Source organism: Poecile atricapillus, chromosome 2, assembly GCF_030490865.1.
Source record: "Poecile atricapillus isolate bPoeAtr1 chromosome 2, bPoeAtr1.hap1, whole genome shotgun sequence".
In the NCBI taxonomy this organism is placed as follows: Eukaryota; Metazoa; Chordata; class Aves; order Passeriformes; family Paridae; genus Poecile; species Poecile atricapillus.
The window spans coordinates 15,908,820-15,922,395 of record NC_081250.1 but is presented as its reverse complement, the minus strand read 5'-3'; the positions used below and the strand labels follow the sequence as shown (position 1 = coordinate 15,922,395).

General features: G+C 38.2%; 1 protein-coding gene across 4 annotated transcripts in view; it reads left to right on the top strand.

Moving 5' to 3' along the window:
• The window catches only part of WAC (WW domain containing adaptor with coiled-coil), a 57,441-nt gene extending 50,011 nt beyond the window's left edge, over window positions 1-7,430 (top strand). For 3 of the 4 annotated variants that reach the window (XM_058830352.1, XM_058830355.1, XM_058830354.1), the window contains 3 exons: window positions 462-648; window positions 3,747-3,874; window positions 6,183-7,430. In XM_058830352.1, the coding sequence (XP_058686335.1) occupies window positions 462-648; window positions 3,747-3,874; window positions 6,183-6,252 (385 nt within the window). In that variant the 3' untranslated portion in view covers window positions 6,253-7,430. The remainder of the gene's footprint in view (window positions 1-461; window positions 649-3,746; window positions 3,875-6,182) is intronic. The other variant, XM_058830353.1, reaches the window with a different exon arrangement.
• Window positions 7,431-13,576: the final 6,146 nt, after the last annotated feature.

Sequence of the window (13,576 nt, the reverse complement as noted above, 5' to 3'; positions counted from 1 at the left end):
TGGCTGTATTTTCAGATTAGGACATCAGTCATTGTTGTTAATGATTGTTGTGGCAAACCTCTGTTGAATAAACCTGTCTGACTCCCATCTGATACATCATTACTGAAAATCTTAGATTTGCACCTGTTTGAAGGAAGATCATACATGTACATAATTTCTATCCAGCAGCATTTAGACGCAGCTTACATCTCTTGAACAGCTCTCAGAGTTAAAATCCAGACAAACACAAAACCCCACCAAACACAAAAACCTCCTGTCACATTGTAGCACTCAGACATTTCCAATAAAAGTTAGAGGTTTATAGAAAGGTGGCACAGGTTTGGTCTACCAGAAGTATTTCTTTATGGTTTGAACACTATGTATTTTTGTGCCTGGAAGCAATGAATTTTCAGTGTTCATTTCTCTATAGGTTCACATATGTTTTTAAATGCTCACTTTCTTTTTTAAATTCTTTCTTCTAGTAGTCAAAGAAGTCCATCACCAGGTCCAAATCATACCTCTAGCAGTAGTGCATCAAACTCAACACCTGCACCGCAGAATACATCTGTACGACCCACATGTTCATTAACACCTACGCTAGCAGCACACTTCAATGAAAACCTTATAAAGCACGTTCAAGGCTGGCCTGCAGATCATGCAGAAAAGCAGGTGAGTACTTTGCATTGTTACCTTTAAGAGTGCATAATGTGTATCTTAAAATTTGGGTTTCTTACTCAGGTTGCTTTTTCTAGGAATTAAAAGTATTAAAACCCTTATGCTCGTCCTTAGCCAGAAGAGAGCAGAGGGAAGAGAAATTACGCCAGACCTGCAAGTTTTATGTGTGTTTGCCTTTCAGTGGTTGAGTATCTTAGTCTTACTTGAAGTGTCAGTGCTTTGAAATTCCCTCAGATGAGTAGCTATCCTCATAACTATTTTCTTACTTCTAAAGTTCTGTTGAAATTTGCAGAAAACATAAAGTTCAACATATTTTTTCATAACAATATTTTGATTATGTGAAAAATGTTACAAATTAGGTAGAGAGTTAAACTATTTGAGACTATTCCGCAGTTTTAGTTACTGACTTGTTAGTTCTACTCAGTGAAAAAGAAACTCTGCCTTGTTTGTAAATTGATACAGAGTACTCAGACTGAATTTTGGGCTATTTTTACATAATGAGAAATCCAGTAGAACTGCCATCCATTTATTACAGATAATTGCATGAAACCTGTTCTGTTGTAGTAATACAAGGAAACTGGATGCATGTCAGCTGCTTGGAATGTATTACTCAAAGGAACTCAAAGGTTATTGAATCTAGTTCAGTTCTTTTCACAGGCAGCCCTGATGCAGTCTAGAGTAATAATCTTAGCCCAGTTTACTTTGGTCTTTTGAAGAGTTGTTGCATGCTGGCACAAGTCTGCATTGGAGACTTTTGAGTAGTAACTTGCAAGATGACTCTTACAAGTACGGTCTAAACTGAGACCCTGTTAGGATTCTTGCTTCTTTTCACTGGTTTTTTTAAAATCAGTTTTAAAACATTACCAACCTGTACTGAGCCATTGCTATGGAGTGTCTTTAAGAAAATGGTGTAGCTCAGGCGCTTATCAATGGCCTTGATCCGTGGTTTTGAAAATATTATTTTCAAAGTATGCTGAATTCACAAGTATCTTAATATAGAAAAGAGATTTATGCAGTGCGTAAGTTTTGGGGTCTTTTTTCCTTGTTGGTAATAAAAAAGATCACAAAACTCAGCTAATGCTAGGCAGTTATGTACTCAGTTGGATACTTCTCCTTTGTGCTACGTGTTATTCTGTCTGCTATTTCAGATGATTTCATGTGGTAGTGTTGTTTATAGACCAGTTTTGAATAGTAACACTTGAGGCACTTAAGTGAGATATTTGATATAAAAGTGAATGAGAGGATAGATGCAGTATGTAGTGAAGAAGATAAAATAGATCAAAGTGGAAAGACTAAAAATGCAGTGCCTCGGTTTCTTCAGATAGCTGCTAGATATATAGTGTAATTTGAACTTAGGGCAGAAGAGCACATGCCAGAGTAAACTGAAAAATAAATAAGTAAATAAATTAGAAGAGTCAGGACTCTTTTATCAGTCACATACTCAGGTATGTGCTAAAGCAGTTAAACTTGAAGAAATGTGCTATGCAGTAGTTAATTGCTACAACATTCTTGAATTACAGCAGTTACCTCACAGAACTCATAAAAACCACTTAACATGGAAAACTGAAAAACAATTCAGTAACTGGAGTTGTGCAGAGAAGACATGGGTAATTATATCCTACTGGAGACCAGGGTACTCCTGGATGTTAACAAACTCCAGAAAATAAAACTTCTAGTGTAGAGAATTAGAACACAAAATGCTGCTTTGAACTGGAGAAACACCAAAAGATGATGAAGACCTGTGCTAACTAACACTATTTTTGGGAAGGAAGATTAAGCATAAAAGTATCTAATCAGATGTGGATAAATCCTGGTAGGCAGTGAAGCACCACACAGCCACTTGCTTGCACTGCCCCAGTTGGATGGGGGAAATAATTAGGCAAAAGTGAGAACTCATGAGTTGAGGTAAAAGCAGGTTAAAGAGTCAGAGAGTGGGGGAAAGTGATGCAAAGGCTGTCACTACCAGCCAGCCAGTGCACAGCCAGTTCCTGATCCATGGCAGCCCTGGAACACTGTACCCCAGTTTTACTGCTGAGCATGACACCTTGTATGATATGGAATATCCCTGAGGTCAGTTCAGGTCAGCTGTCCCAGCTTTGATTCTTCCCTGCCTATTGTCCACCCACAGCGTATTTGCTGGGTGGAGAGAGGGGGTCAGAGAGAGACAGGGGGAAACCCTTGATGCTGTGTAGGATCTGCTTAGAAATAGCTAAAACTATTGTGCTGTCAGCGCTGGCTTGGTCACAGATTGAAAACATGGCACTGCGTGGACTGCTGTGAAGAGAATTCTTTCCGTCCCAACCAGACCCAGTGTAGCAGAGGATAACACTGCTAAACAGTAATGCTGCAGGGAAGGCTGTATTTCGAAACAGTTTTTCCATGTGCCACTTGAAAGAAGTCCTGTTCGTTATTGCAGTGTAATGCAGAGCCTCAGACTAATTACACTGGTCTTCATGGTGCTTTTGAGAAGTTCTCTGGAGTCATATCCAGTTCAGAGATGACACTTCAAGAAATGCACAAATTGGGAATTGGATAGGTCATGCTCTTTAAATTTACATTTCTGCTTGTCTCCAGCTGACTAAGTAGGAATAGTAAAGTAACAGAGTCAGTCTGTTAGAGAACACCTGAAGAGAGTTGCAGAGTGTTTTTTGTCAGGTAGAAGGTAGCTGGAAAGAAGATGACATTCAGATATTTTTGTCACTAAGGCTTAATCAGTTGGGAAATTTAAGTATGCCATTGGAATAATGGTTGGAGACTTTGAACTACTTGAAAAAATTATTTTAGAAACTCCAAGCCCTGTCATGTACTGTCTTTCAAGATGATCAGGTAATCGTTTGTTAGGATTAAGAAAGTCTAAACTATCCCTGCCTTAGTACAGGCGTGGGTAGACAGTTTCTGGACAGCAGCGTTGTTTATTTGTGATTCAAAGTGGGCTTTTGGAGAGAACTTAACGTGCTTCTGATTTAATACTCCGTTTTGAAATTAGAGTGCTTTGCTGTTTCAAGAGACACTCATCCAGCAATTCTCTGGCTACTGCCAGTTGTTTCCAATGCATGATTCAAAATTCTAACCTTTATGTTTAACCACTGCAGGCATCAAGATTACGTGAGGAAGCCCACAACATGGGAAGTGTGCATATGTCAGAAATTTGTACTGAATTAAAGAATTTAAGGTCTTTAGTTCGAGTATGTGAAATTCAAGCAACTTTGCGTGAGCAAAGGTAAGTGTGTGCCCTGTGCTTATCTTCAGTTTTCAGGGTGTTACTAGAACTTCCATTCTGGCATTATTTTGCATTAGTTTTGTTTACTGATGACTTTGTAAGTGCACCAGTACTTGCCATGTTTGCAAGCTGTCTTCCCTGTGTACATTCTGCCTGTTTCTCTCCACTAAATAGAACCAGATACGCAATTTCTGTATCCTTACTTGGACAGAAAAGAAATATCTTTGTAATGCACTAAGGTTTCTGCAAAAACCTGATTAATTCATAGTATTTCAGCATGCTTCTAGAGTATCAGCCTATACATAATGCATAGATCACATAGTTACACATCCGCACAGTTTATCCTAATCTGAAGCACTACAGTTTATATGAGAGATTCAATAGGTCTGAAGCCAGAGCAAGTTTGAAAAGGTGTAATTTACATCACAAGCTAAGGAAAAAGAGTGTTTTCTTATAGCAAAGTAGATTTTGCTTCTTAAGTCAGTGATAGCAGGTGATACACAGCCACACTTTTGAATACTTTTGCGTAAGATTGGAAACTATAATCATAAAATACATGCTCAAAATATTCACCAGTAGTCATGATTTTGTATCTGCTTTCATACTCAGTTTCCTCTTTCAGTGATGTTATCCCAGCTATTATGTCACACTGCAATTTGAATACAGTGCTTCTGATTTACTATTTGAAGCCAGCTTAATAGCATTGCATGCTGTTAAAATAGCTGCATTTATTCTAGAAGCCCTTGCATTTTGGCAGTTACTGGAACAATCCTTTATAAGCAGGCTATAATATATTTGTAAACCTTTCCTGATAAAGAACTGAAAATACCCATTCTTTCTGAAGCTTTATTTCATAACTTCACTGCATGAATTATGATTTCTGTAGTATATTTAATGAAATGTTTGGTTTCTTACAGTTTTAATTTCCTGAGGTGTCATTTGTCTCTGACTGCATATTTGATCTGAAATAACATGTCAAATATCGTTGTTCATCTCATTAAATAGTACCTTTTTTCTTGTACACTTTGTATCCTTAAACTGTCAATGGATAATTATTATTATGACTTTGAGCCTATAGTAACATATATCTTTTATTTTTGCTGCAATCCCAAAGATGTGGAATACAAGGCATAAGTAACCAAGTTGATGGGGGAGGCTTTCCCAAAGGCTGGGATTATCAAAATCAATACATTTAAATGATGATACTATTTCTCTACTTCTGCACAGAAGAGTACTACTTAAATTTCTTCTAAGAAGGAATTTCATCTCTAGACAAAGCACATGCATTGTTTGAATCATAACTGACAGCCTGTGAAAAGGCACTTTTCATTGACTGATATATTTTATATGCCCATCCCTTGAAGCTAAATGTTCTCTTTTTGGTGTGTCTGTATTAATATATTATTTTCCACCTACTTTTCAATAGAAAATTAATTTTTAATGAACTGAGCACATATTTGTAAAGTGTTTCACAAAAGTGCTGAATTAAAGGTTTTTCTGCATTTATTAAAGTTGCTTCAGACTTCATAGAATATTTATATAAAACCTAAACTCTTCTTGAGTATTTTCTTATTTCAGTGACATGTTTGCATTACACTTCAGCATCATGAAAAGTGGTTTCAAAACATTAATTAAAAATTCTAGGAAACAGACCTGTGAACCAGATGTTTGTTAGTCACAGTAATTCCTTATGTCAGTCAGAAGAAAAAAATGTATAAAAAGTTGTGAGCAATATAATTTATTTCTAAGCACGGTGTAGTTACAACTTTTTTTTCTTAGATGCCCTTTAATGATGCACCTAATGTTTCTGAAATTGGAGCTTGCCATAATTAGAGACTACCATTACCCACAGCGCCAAATACTTTAAAAAAAAGCAAATGAGAAGAAAACTCACCTTTAAAAAAAAAAAAAAATGAGCACTTTAGGTTGTTTTACAATCTGGAAAACTGCATGACACAGGCATAATGCTGTTCTCGAGATTACTCAGTTACTTGGCTTACTTGCCAGCTTTTTCTGGGAGCTACATTCAAGTGAAGAGCAGATTTAAACAAAACCGTGTATCAGTCATAATAGAAACAGAGCAACTTAGTTTTTTGAACTAAAATGTCAAATGCACCAGGCCTTTGTGCCATCTGCATTTGGCTGTAGATTATTGAACAGACTAGGAATCAACTTGATATCTGAATTTTTTTATGGGGCTAAGGAACTTGGTGTATCTTTCACTGAAATTGTAGAAGCACTTGTGTACTTATTTAATATATCTGTAGAATGGAAATGTTTATACTAATTTGTTTCTTTTCTCTTGCAGGATACTATTTTTGAGGCAACAAATTAAAGAACTTGAAAAGCTAAAAAATCAGAATTCCTTCATGGTGTGAAAAGTTGTAAACAATTGCACATGGTTTTGAGTACAAGAACTATTAAACTGATGCCCAGTCTTAACACTTTTGAGCTGCATTTGAGTAGACTTTGGACCGTTGAGCTGGGCAGAAAAAAAAAGTTGACATGGGGAAGGGGACAGGAGGGAGTCAAATTCAGGGGAAAGATACAAGAATGATTTGTAAAACCCTTGAAATGTAGATTTCTTGTAGATGTATTCTTCACGTTGTAAATATATTTTGTAGAGTGAAGCCATGGGAAGCCATGTGTATCAGAGCTTAGACATCCAAAACTAATCAATGCTGAGGTGGCTAAATACCTAGCCTCTTACATGTAAACCTGTCTGCAAAATTAGCTTTCTTTTTTTTCCTTTTTTTTTTCTTTTTTCTTTTTTTTTCCTTTTTTTTTTTTTTTTTTTTTAGTTAATTTATCATTCAGAAATTTTTCATTTCCTAAAATTCAATGCAAGCGCCAGGCGATTTGTGTCTAAGGCTGCAACAGTTTGGGCAATGTACAAAATACCACGAAACAACTGTTTCCACACTTGCACCGAGTCGAGAGCAGTGCTTCTCCATTTCTGTTTTACAGAGAAATGTTTTTCATCTTCTGTGTTCCATTTCCCTGTGAAATCCTAAATCTGATTTTATCAGCTTTTTAATGCTTCTAATTTTCTCTTTTCTTAAGGCACTGTTGCTATGGCACTTTTTCTATAATCTTTTCATTCCTGTGTACAGTAGCTTAAAATTGCAGTGATTGAGCATAACCCACTTGTTTGTATAAATTATTGAAACGTATTTCCATTTGCACCCTGTAAGAATGGACTTAGAGTACTGCTGGGCATGTGTGCTGAAAGTACATTACTTGCTCAAATATAAGGAAATAGCCCAATGAACATGTTAACATGGTTGTGGGAGGGGAAAGAGGAAAAAAAAAAGCTAGTCAGATGTGAATTGTATCTGTTGTAATAAACATGTTAAAGCAAAGAAACACTGGTTTTCATTTCCTTTGGTCAACACATTAAAATTTGGTCTTTTTGGGGATTCTTTATTAGAACTGTTCTTGTTGAACATTTTTGTACTTAAATAATTCCTCAAGGGAGGTTTTGTTTAAAACTTGTAAACAGGAAAATATGTATAAAATATTTAAGGAAATATAAAATTCAACAAGGATGATTTAAGACACCTCCCCAACAGTTGTCATATGTTAACTCCTGGTTTACCTGTCTTGATATTATGACATTTCATTTCGAAGGATGTTTGTGTTGTAGCTAACTGTTTAAGTCTGGTGCTGACTGCTGTTCTTAACCATCACAAAACGCTGAATTTGTGTAATTGGAGCAACTCACCGTTTGAAAATGGTGGAAAAGCTCAGCTTTGTATATTGTTTCCTAAAGTATATTAAAAATAAAAAAGAAACTATTGCTACTACAAAATAAACGTGACTTTTTCTTTGCTTAAAAGTGACAGAAATCGTGATGGCAGTACTAGTTTAATTTTGTAGAGGTGTATGATGTCACAGCAGTCTATTAAGTAGGAAGGATACTAGGAGATGGATTAAAAAAACCTTAATGATACAGGTGGTGGCATGTGAACATGTGATGTTTTGTGTTTTGTTCCTAAAAAATACTTTCAGCACCAGAAAAGGTACTTGATTTTTGTGTTGAGTGAACTTGGACTGACTCTTAAAACCAGGTTTTCATCAGTGGAAGTTGAATGCTCTGACAAAACATTGCAAATGGAGCCAGTTGAAATACCTAACTAACAACAATGGGAAGTTGGGACAGATGAGCGTGTAACTATTCCTCACTTTTTAACCCAGTATGTTCTGTTGTGTTTCATATCATGCAAATGTTTGATTTTTCTCAGATAGTGGCAGTAATCTTGAATGAATTAATTGGAACATATATTGTTTCTGCATTTTTACAGACCCACAGCTAAGTGACAAAATTCTTCCTTAGACTTTGATATTTGCCTTGCATCCTGTTTTTGGAAGTTGCCCAAGTGTAGGGAGATGGCATGTGGAGTGCTTGGGTGTGCAAGGGATCTCTAACCAGTGGCTGTCCTTAGTTTAGGCATTTTGCAGTTCAGTTACTTGCTGAGACGAAAATGGCTTCTGTCTTAATAGATGTGCTGGGTCTATTTTCCATGAGCTTATTTTGTTTCCTTTTGCTTGTTATAGTGCCCTCTATAACATCCTGTATCAATGAGCTTCAGAAGTTAATTTTATCTGTAGAAAATTACTTTGGATAATTTTCTTTAAATCTCTGTTTTGAATTCATTTTCTTATGTTTAACTACTGCCTGTTGATCTTACAGTTTTGCAGAAGAGAACCCTTTCCAGCCTAAAAAAGAATAGTCTGTTCATCACTTGGAAACTTTCCTAAAGTATGAGTGGTCCCAGATAATTTGGGAGTCATAAGGATTAATGTGCCACTTTAACCCCTCAAACCAGCTGAATGAACACCCATCACACAGAGACGTGCTCTTCCGTCAGGTGATAAATCAATCTCATTTAGAGGTACAAGATGATAATGAGGCAAATCTGGATGTTTTAAAAATAATGCCTCAACTTTCAGAAGTTTCCAGCAGAGGATGTTCTGAGCTAAAGTGCCATCTTAGTGACATCAGCACTACTTTTCTGCCTATCACTGTTGATTAATGATACATGAAGTTTCTTTTGTTCTGGTTTTCTTATTTGTTTATTATTATTATTATTTCTTAAGAATCTGAGCTTTTGATGTGGGAGTAATCTGTTTCATTGCTTAGCAAAAGGAAAAGATCCCATTTTTTTGCCGTTTGTTTACTGTTAGTGAAGCAAAAGCTTTCATTTGCAACTAAGATCCATATAGATGTTGACTTCTGCAAAGAAATTTTCTTCAGCATTGTTAGTTTTGGATTCCACTTACACATCACTCTTTTTAGGTATCTGTTAAGTTTCTGTCTCTGGTCTACAACAGATGCTCAAAAAGATTCAGTCTTTCATAGCTGTAGGCAGGCATCAGGTTTATCCTCCTAACCTCCACGGATGCCTGTGTTGCTGCTGCTGTACTAATGCATCTGGAACTCTTTCCTAGATGCTCATTGATACAGATTTCTGTATTTTCCAACTATGGCATTTTTGTCTGGGGGGCCTGTCTGGGGGAAAGGACTGATGTAGACTCTACCGCTCAGGGCTGCAGCTAGCTGAGAATCTGGAAGTCACAAAGCACTTTTCTCCTCCCTAATAAAGGCACTGACCCACCTGATCTAGGACTTCGTAGAGAATGAACTGTCAGGTTTTGTCTCCCATGGGAACTAGGAGCATCCTAGGAAGTCTTGTTGCATCCTGGATGGGTCCTACCTGGAGCTGATGGGCTGTGTGAAGCTGTACTACACAGCTCCATTTACCAGAGTTAGCACAGCAGGTGTGCAAACACAGCTTGAACAAATTGATCTTTACAGCAGTTACTCAATGTGTGTGACAGTATTTTGTCACCTTCTGTTAGTCACACATGCCAGAGAGCATTTGCAAAGGGATCCTACCTACTCCTGCATGCAGCGCCATGCTCAAAGATTAATCTCTGTGGTCCAGTTTGAAATCTCAGAATCTGTGGGCTGTGTAAAAGTATGTTAATACAGTGATGCTCAAAATGTTTATTTAGGCACATCTTCCTTTTCATTGTATATTTCAAGAAAATCATTCATGGAAAACACTGACACACTCTTCTGTATCAGCAGCTAGAATTTAAGTGCAAGTCACAAATTGATTCTCCTAATTCTTCCAAATTCCTAAAGTTGGCACTTGGAGGTCAGTTAGTGTGTTGCCTCGGAGTTCTGACCATCCTGGACAGCTTTCTTCTGCCTGGTCAGGCAGATTGGCTGACAAGATCTTACATATTTCTCTGGGCAAAAATCTGTGATTGGATCTTTTTTCAGAGTAATTGGGATGCTGTCAGAATTTGACTGGGGTTCCTCTTCTGCTGGATGCATCCTCCTTAGTAGCAGAAAACTTGTCCTGGGAAGAGTTACTTGGTAAAATGACCAAAGCCCATGGCAGATGGTGCTACAGAAGGTGAATGTGTTGTCAGCAAGTCTGGACTGCGTGATGGTGCCAAGGGGCTCTGATGTCCATCAGTTCCACACAGGTTCTTTTAGCTGCTGCTCTGCATCCTCAGAGTAAAGGCTTTTCCATTCTTCCACATTTTGGAAGGTTTGTTAAACTTTTTGTTTGTGTTGGAGATTCAATTTCACAGTAAGTCTTCTATTTTTTATTTTTTTTTAATGAAAAAGCTATTAAACCACTGACAGCATGTCCCAGTCTTCACTTGCTAAATAAAACTGCCCTTCTGCTTGCAGTAACATTTCCAGTAGAAGCATGGATAACTGAACCTCTTGATGCTGCTCTGATTTTAGGGTAAAAATTCCCAGAGTTACTTTTACCTAGGGTGGTGTCTGAATTTCATTTAATTAAAAGAAGAGGATTAATTTGTTGTGTATTTTTTTCTTATGTCCCCTGGCACCTCCTACCTGAACAATTAGAGACAGGGGTGTGGGGGTGTGTGGAGTAGAATACATGTATCACATGTGTAGAGTGGAATATATGCATCACATTGGATACATACAGGAATCTGGTTTGCCTCACAAATTGTTTCACTGCAAGAATTGCTCGGTGAGGGAGAGGCTTCGCGCAGCTTTTATCTGACACCCAGCTCCCTGCAGAAAGACCCATGCTAACTGCTTCCCTGCTCCTGGTGATGTGCTCCTCAGTCCTTTTTGCCAGCCCTGAAGTGGTCCAGGGAGTAAAGCCCCAGCAGAAACCTGCCTGGTAGATATGTCACTGACTTCAGAGGCTGACAGGGCTCACACCAAGGAGCTAAGCAAGGGCAGGGCTGGCACCTTTTGGTATTGAAGAGCAGGTCAGAATAACACCTGGGTCAGCTGTAAGCTCAAACGGCAAATGCTCTTAAAACTCTGAGCTACATGTGCAGAGAGCAGGGACTTGGGACATGGACACTGCTCCAAGCATGTTTTTCTGGGGTTTGGATGCATGTATGCTTTCATCTGAAAATTTCATCTCTGAATTTGTACCTGCTGTGCCTCTGAACAGAATTCTAACAATCAAACAGCCCTATTAACATGACCTCTCAGGTAAGTATAAATCAAGGTCTAACTATCAAGCATGTGCCTAATATATTTTAAACAAAGCACCCATCCCAAAGTAAATGGTGCATCTTTGATAGGTTTGGTATACAAATGAAGCAGTGTCTCCGAGGAAATGCTATTCCTCTTCAACTACTACTCCTTATTAAACACTGAAGTGCTGTTCTTGCCGTGGATTGTCTCATCAGATACCAAACCTCTCTCAAGAGAAAGAAAATCTGCTTGGCTGTCCTCATCTGCCATCTGACGAGTTTGGAGCATTTCCTGAACTCCTTAGTTGTGTGAGGATCTTGCAGACTCCCCTGCAGGAGCCTTGTGAGCAAGCACGTGCCCTGACTGCAGGTCCTGAGCCAGGCTGGGGATCTGCCACGGTTCCTGGGCCAGCTCGGGTGCTTGGCAGAGCTCTGCCCTTGTGCTGGTACCTGGAGAGACACAGGCTCTGTCTCTGCATGCGCTTTCTCTCACTCTCCAGACAATCTGCCTCACTTCTGTGGCAGCTGAAACTGTTTGGTGCCAGGTTGGGGTGTGAGGGGGTGCACAGAACACAGTATTTGAGCTGGTGCAGTGCTGCCCCTGGCTCAGCAGAGACAGACCTAGTGCATGGCCTGATAAAAAGCCTCTGCTTCAGCCGTCACTTTACCTAATTGGAGTTTTTAGTGCAGTAGTAACTGAGGAAACTCCAAAGTATGGGAATCTCTCACACATGCAAGGCATCCAACTCTGGAGGGTCAGAGCAAGAGAACCACCAAAATGAGGATTCAGAAAACCACATCAGGGTCAGCACTCACCTGAGCTGCATTGGGCAGTGCTTTATGACCAACTCAGATCTAATTTTGGTAATGCTAGGCCAGACCCATGTTCCAATGGAAACTGGATTCCTTTTTTCCTTTTGCTTTTAAATGAACGTCACCAATTTTGGGGCTCTGATACCCCACCTGGAATAATCTTTGGTATCAACCCCTAAATCTCTGTGTTTCTTTCCTAGATAACACTCGTGGCTTTCTCTCCTGATTGTTAATATATTTGAATTTTTTACATTCTCTAGTACCCAGAGTCAGTACTGATTGTCCTTGATCAATATAAGATTAAGTGGAGTTTATATGTTAGGTGTAGTTTTGTGACTGATTTATTTTAATCTGAAATGTCAGCAATTGTTGCAAGCTACTTGAGATTAAAGATTCAATTTAGAATAAGTCAGAAGACAACATTTTGATAGTGGTTCGTGAGAGTTTGTTCCATGCTTTTGCATTTTTCACATGACTGCCCTTCAGGGCATTGGCAAAGTGTAACAGTGGTCTGAGTTTCACAAGAATCTGCCTTTTGCAGTTGGGAGTGGGAGTGGTACACATCATCCCTGGACAGTATTTAGTAAGAGACTTTATTTCAGGCATGCTATAGATTGTTTATTCAACATTTAGTAGTCTGAAAAATCTTCATTATTATGCATTGACTCAAATAGCTGCTACTATTTTTAGGTAAGCTACTCATATCACAAGATTAAGTTCTGCTCACGTCCTGTGTGCTGACCCATGGGCACTAGATTGTGTAAGATATAGTATGAAATGCCTCAGGCTTTCGTGGTGATATATAGTTTTAGATGGGGACCACCTAAAAGAAACCTGCTTTTACATTGTTAACTTTTACATTGTTAACTTTTACATTGTTGTTTAGAAAAAAAATCTCATATATCTAATGAGGTTCTGTTCTTTTTACTGCTTTGTTCAGCTTCAGTGGGATTTGGATTATTGCAAGAGTTTTCTCAAGGAAATTTTGTTAATCACATTTTTTCAGCCAGCCATGGCATTCCAGGCTAACAAATAGGAATACTGAAATAACCTCATATTTTGTACCTCTTCATAGCAGAGTTTATAAGATTTCCTCTTTAGAGCTGGAGTCATTAATTCACTTACACAGAATTACTCAAGAGACAGAATTTCTACCTGGGAATCTAGCACAGCTGTGATGCTTTTGATGTGCTTTTTAAATACCACCTTCTTTTTTTTGTTTTTTTCCCCAAGAAAACTGTACATAAATGAGGAGTGTTGGCATAAACAGTGAACCCTAAAACCCCTGAATTAAAAAAAAAGTGAGAGTCTAGTACTTTTCTGAGGGAAGGAAAAAGGTAAAAGTTAAATCAGATTTGCCTGTTCATTTTGTTACACACTTGAGTTCTGCACAGATTGAAA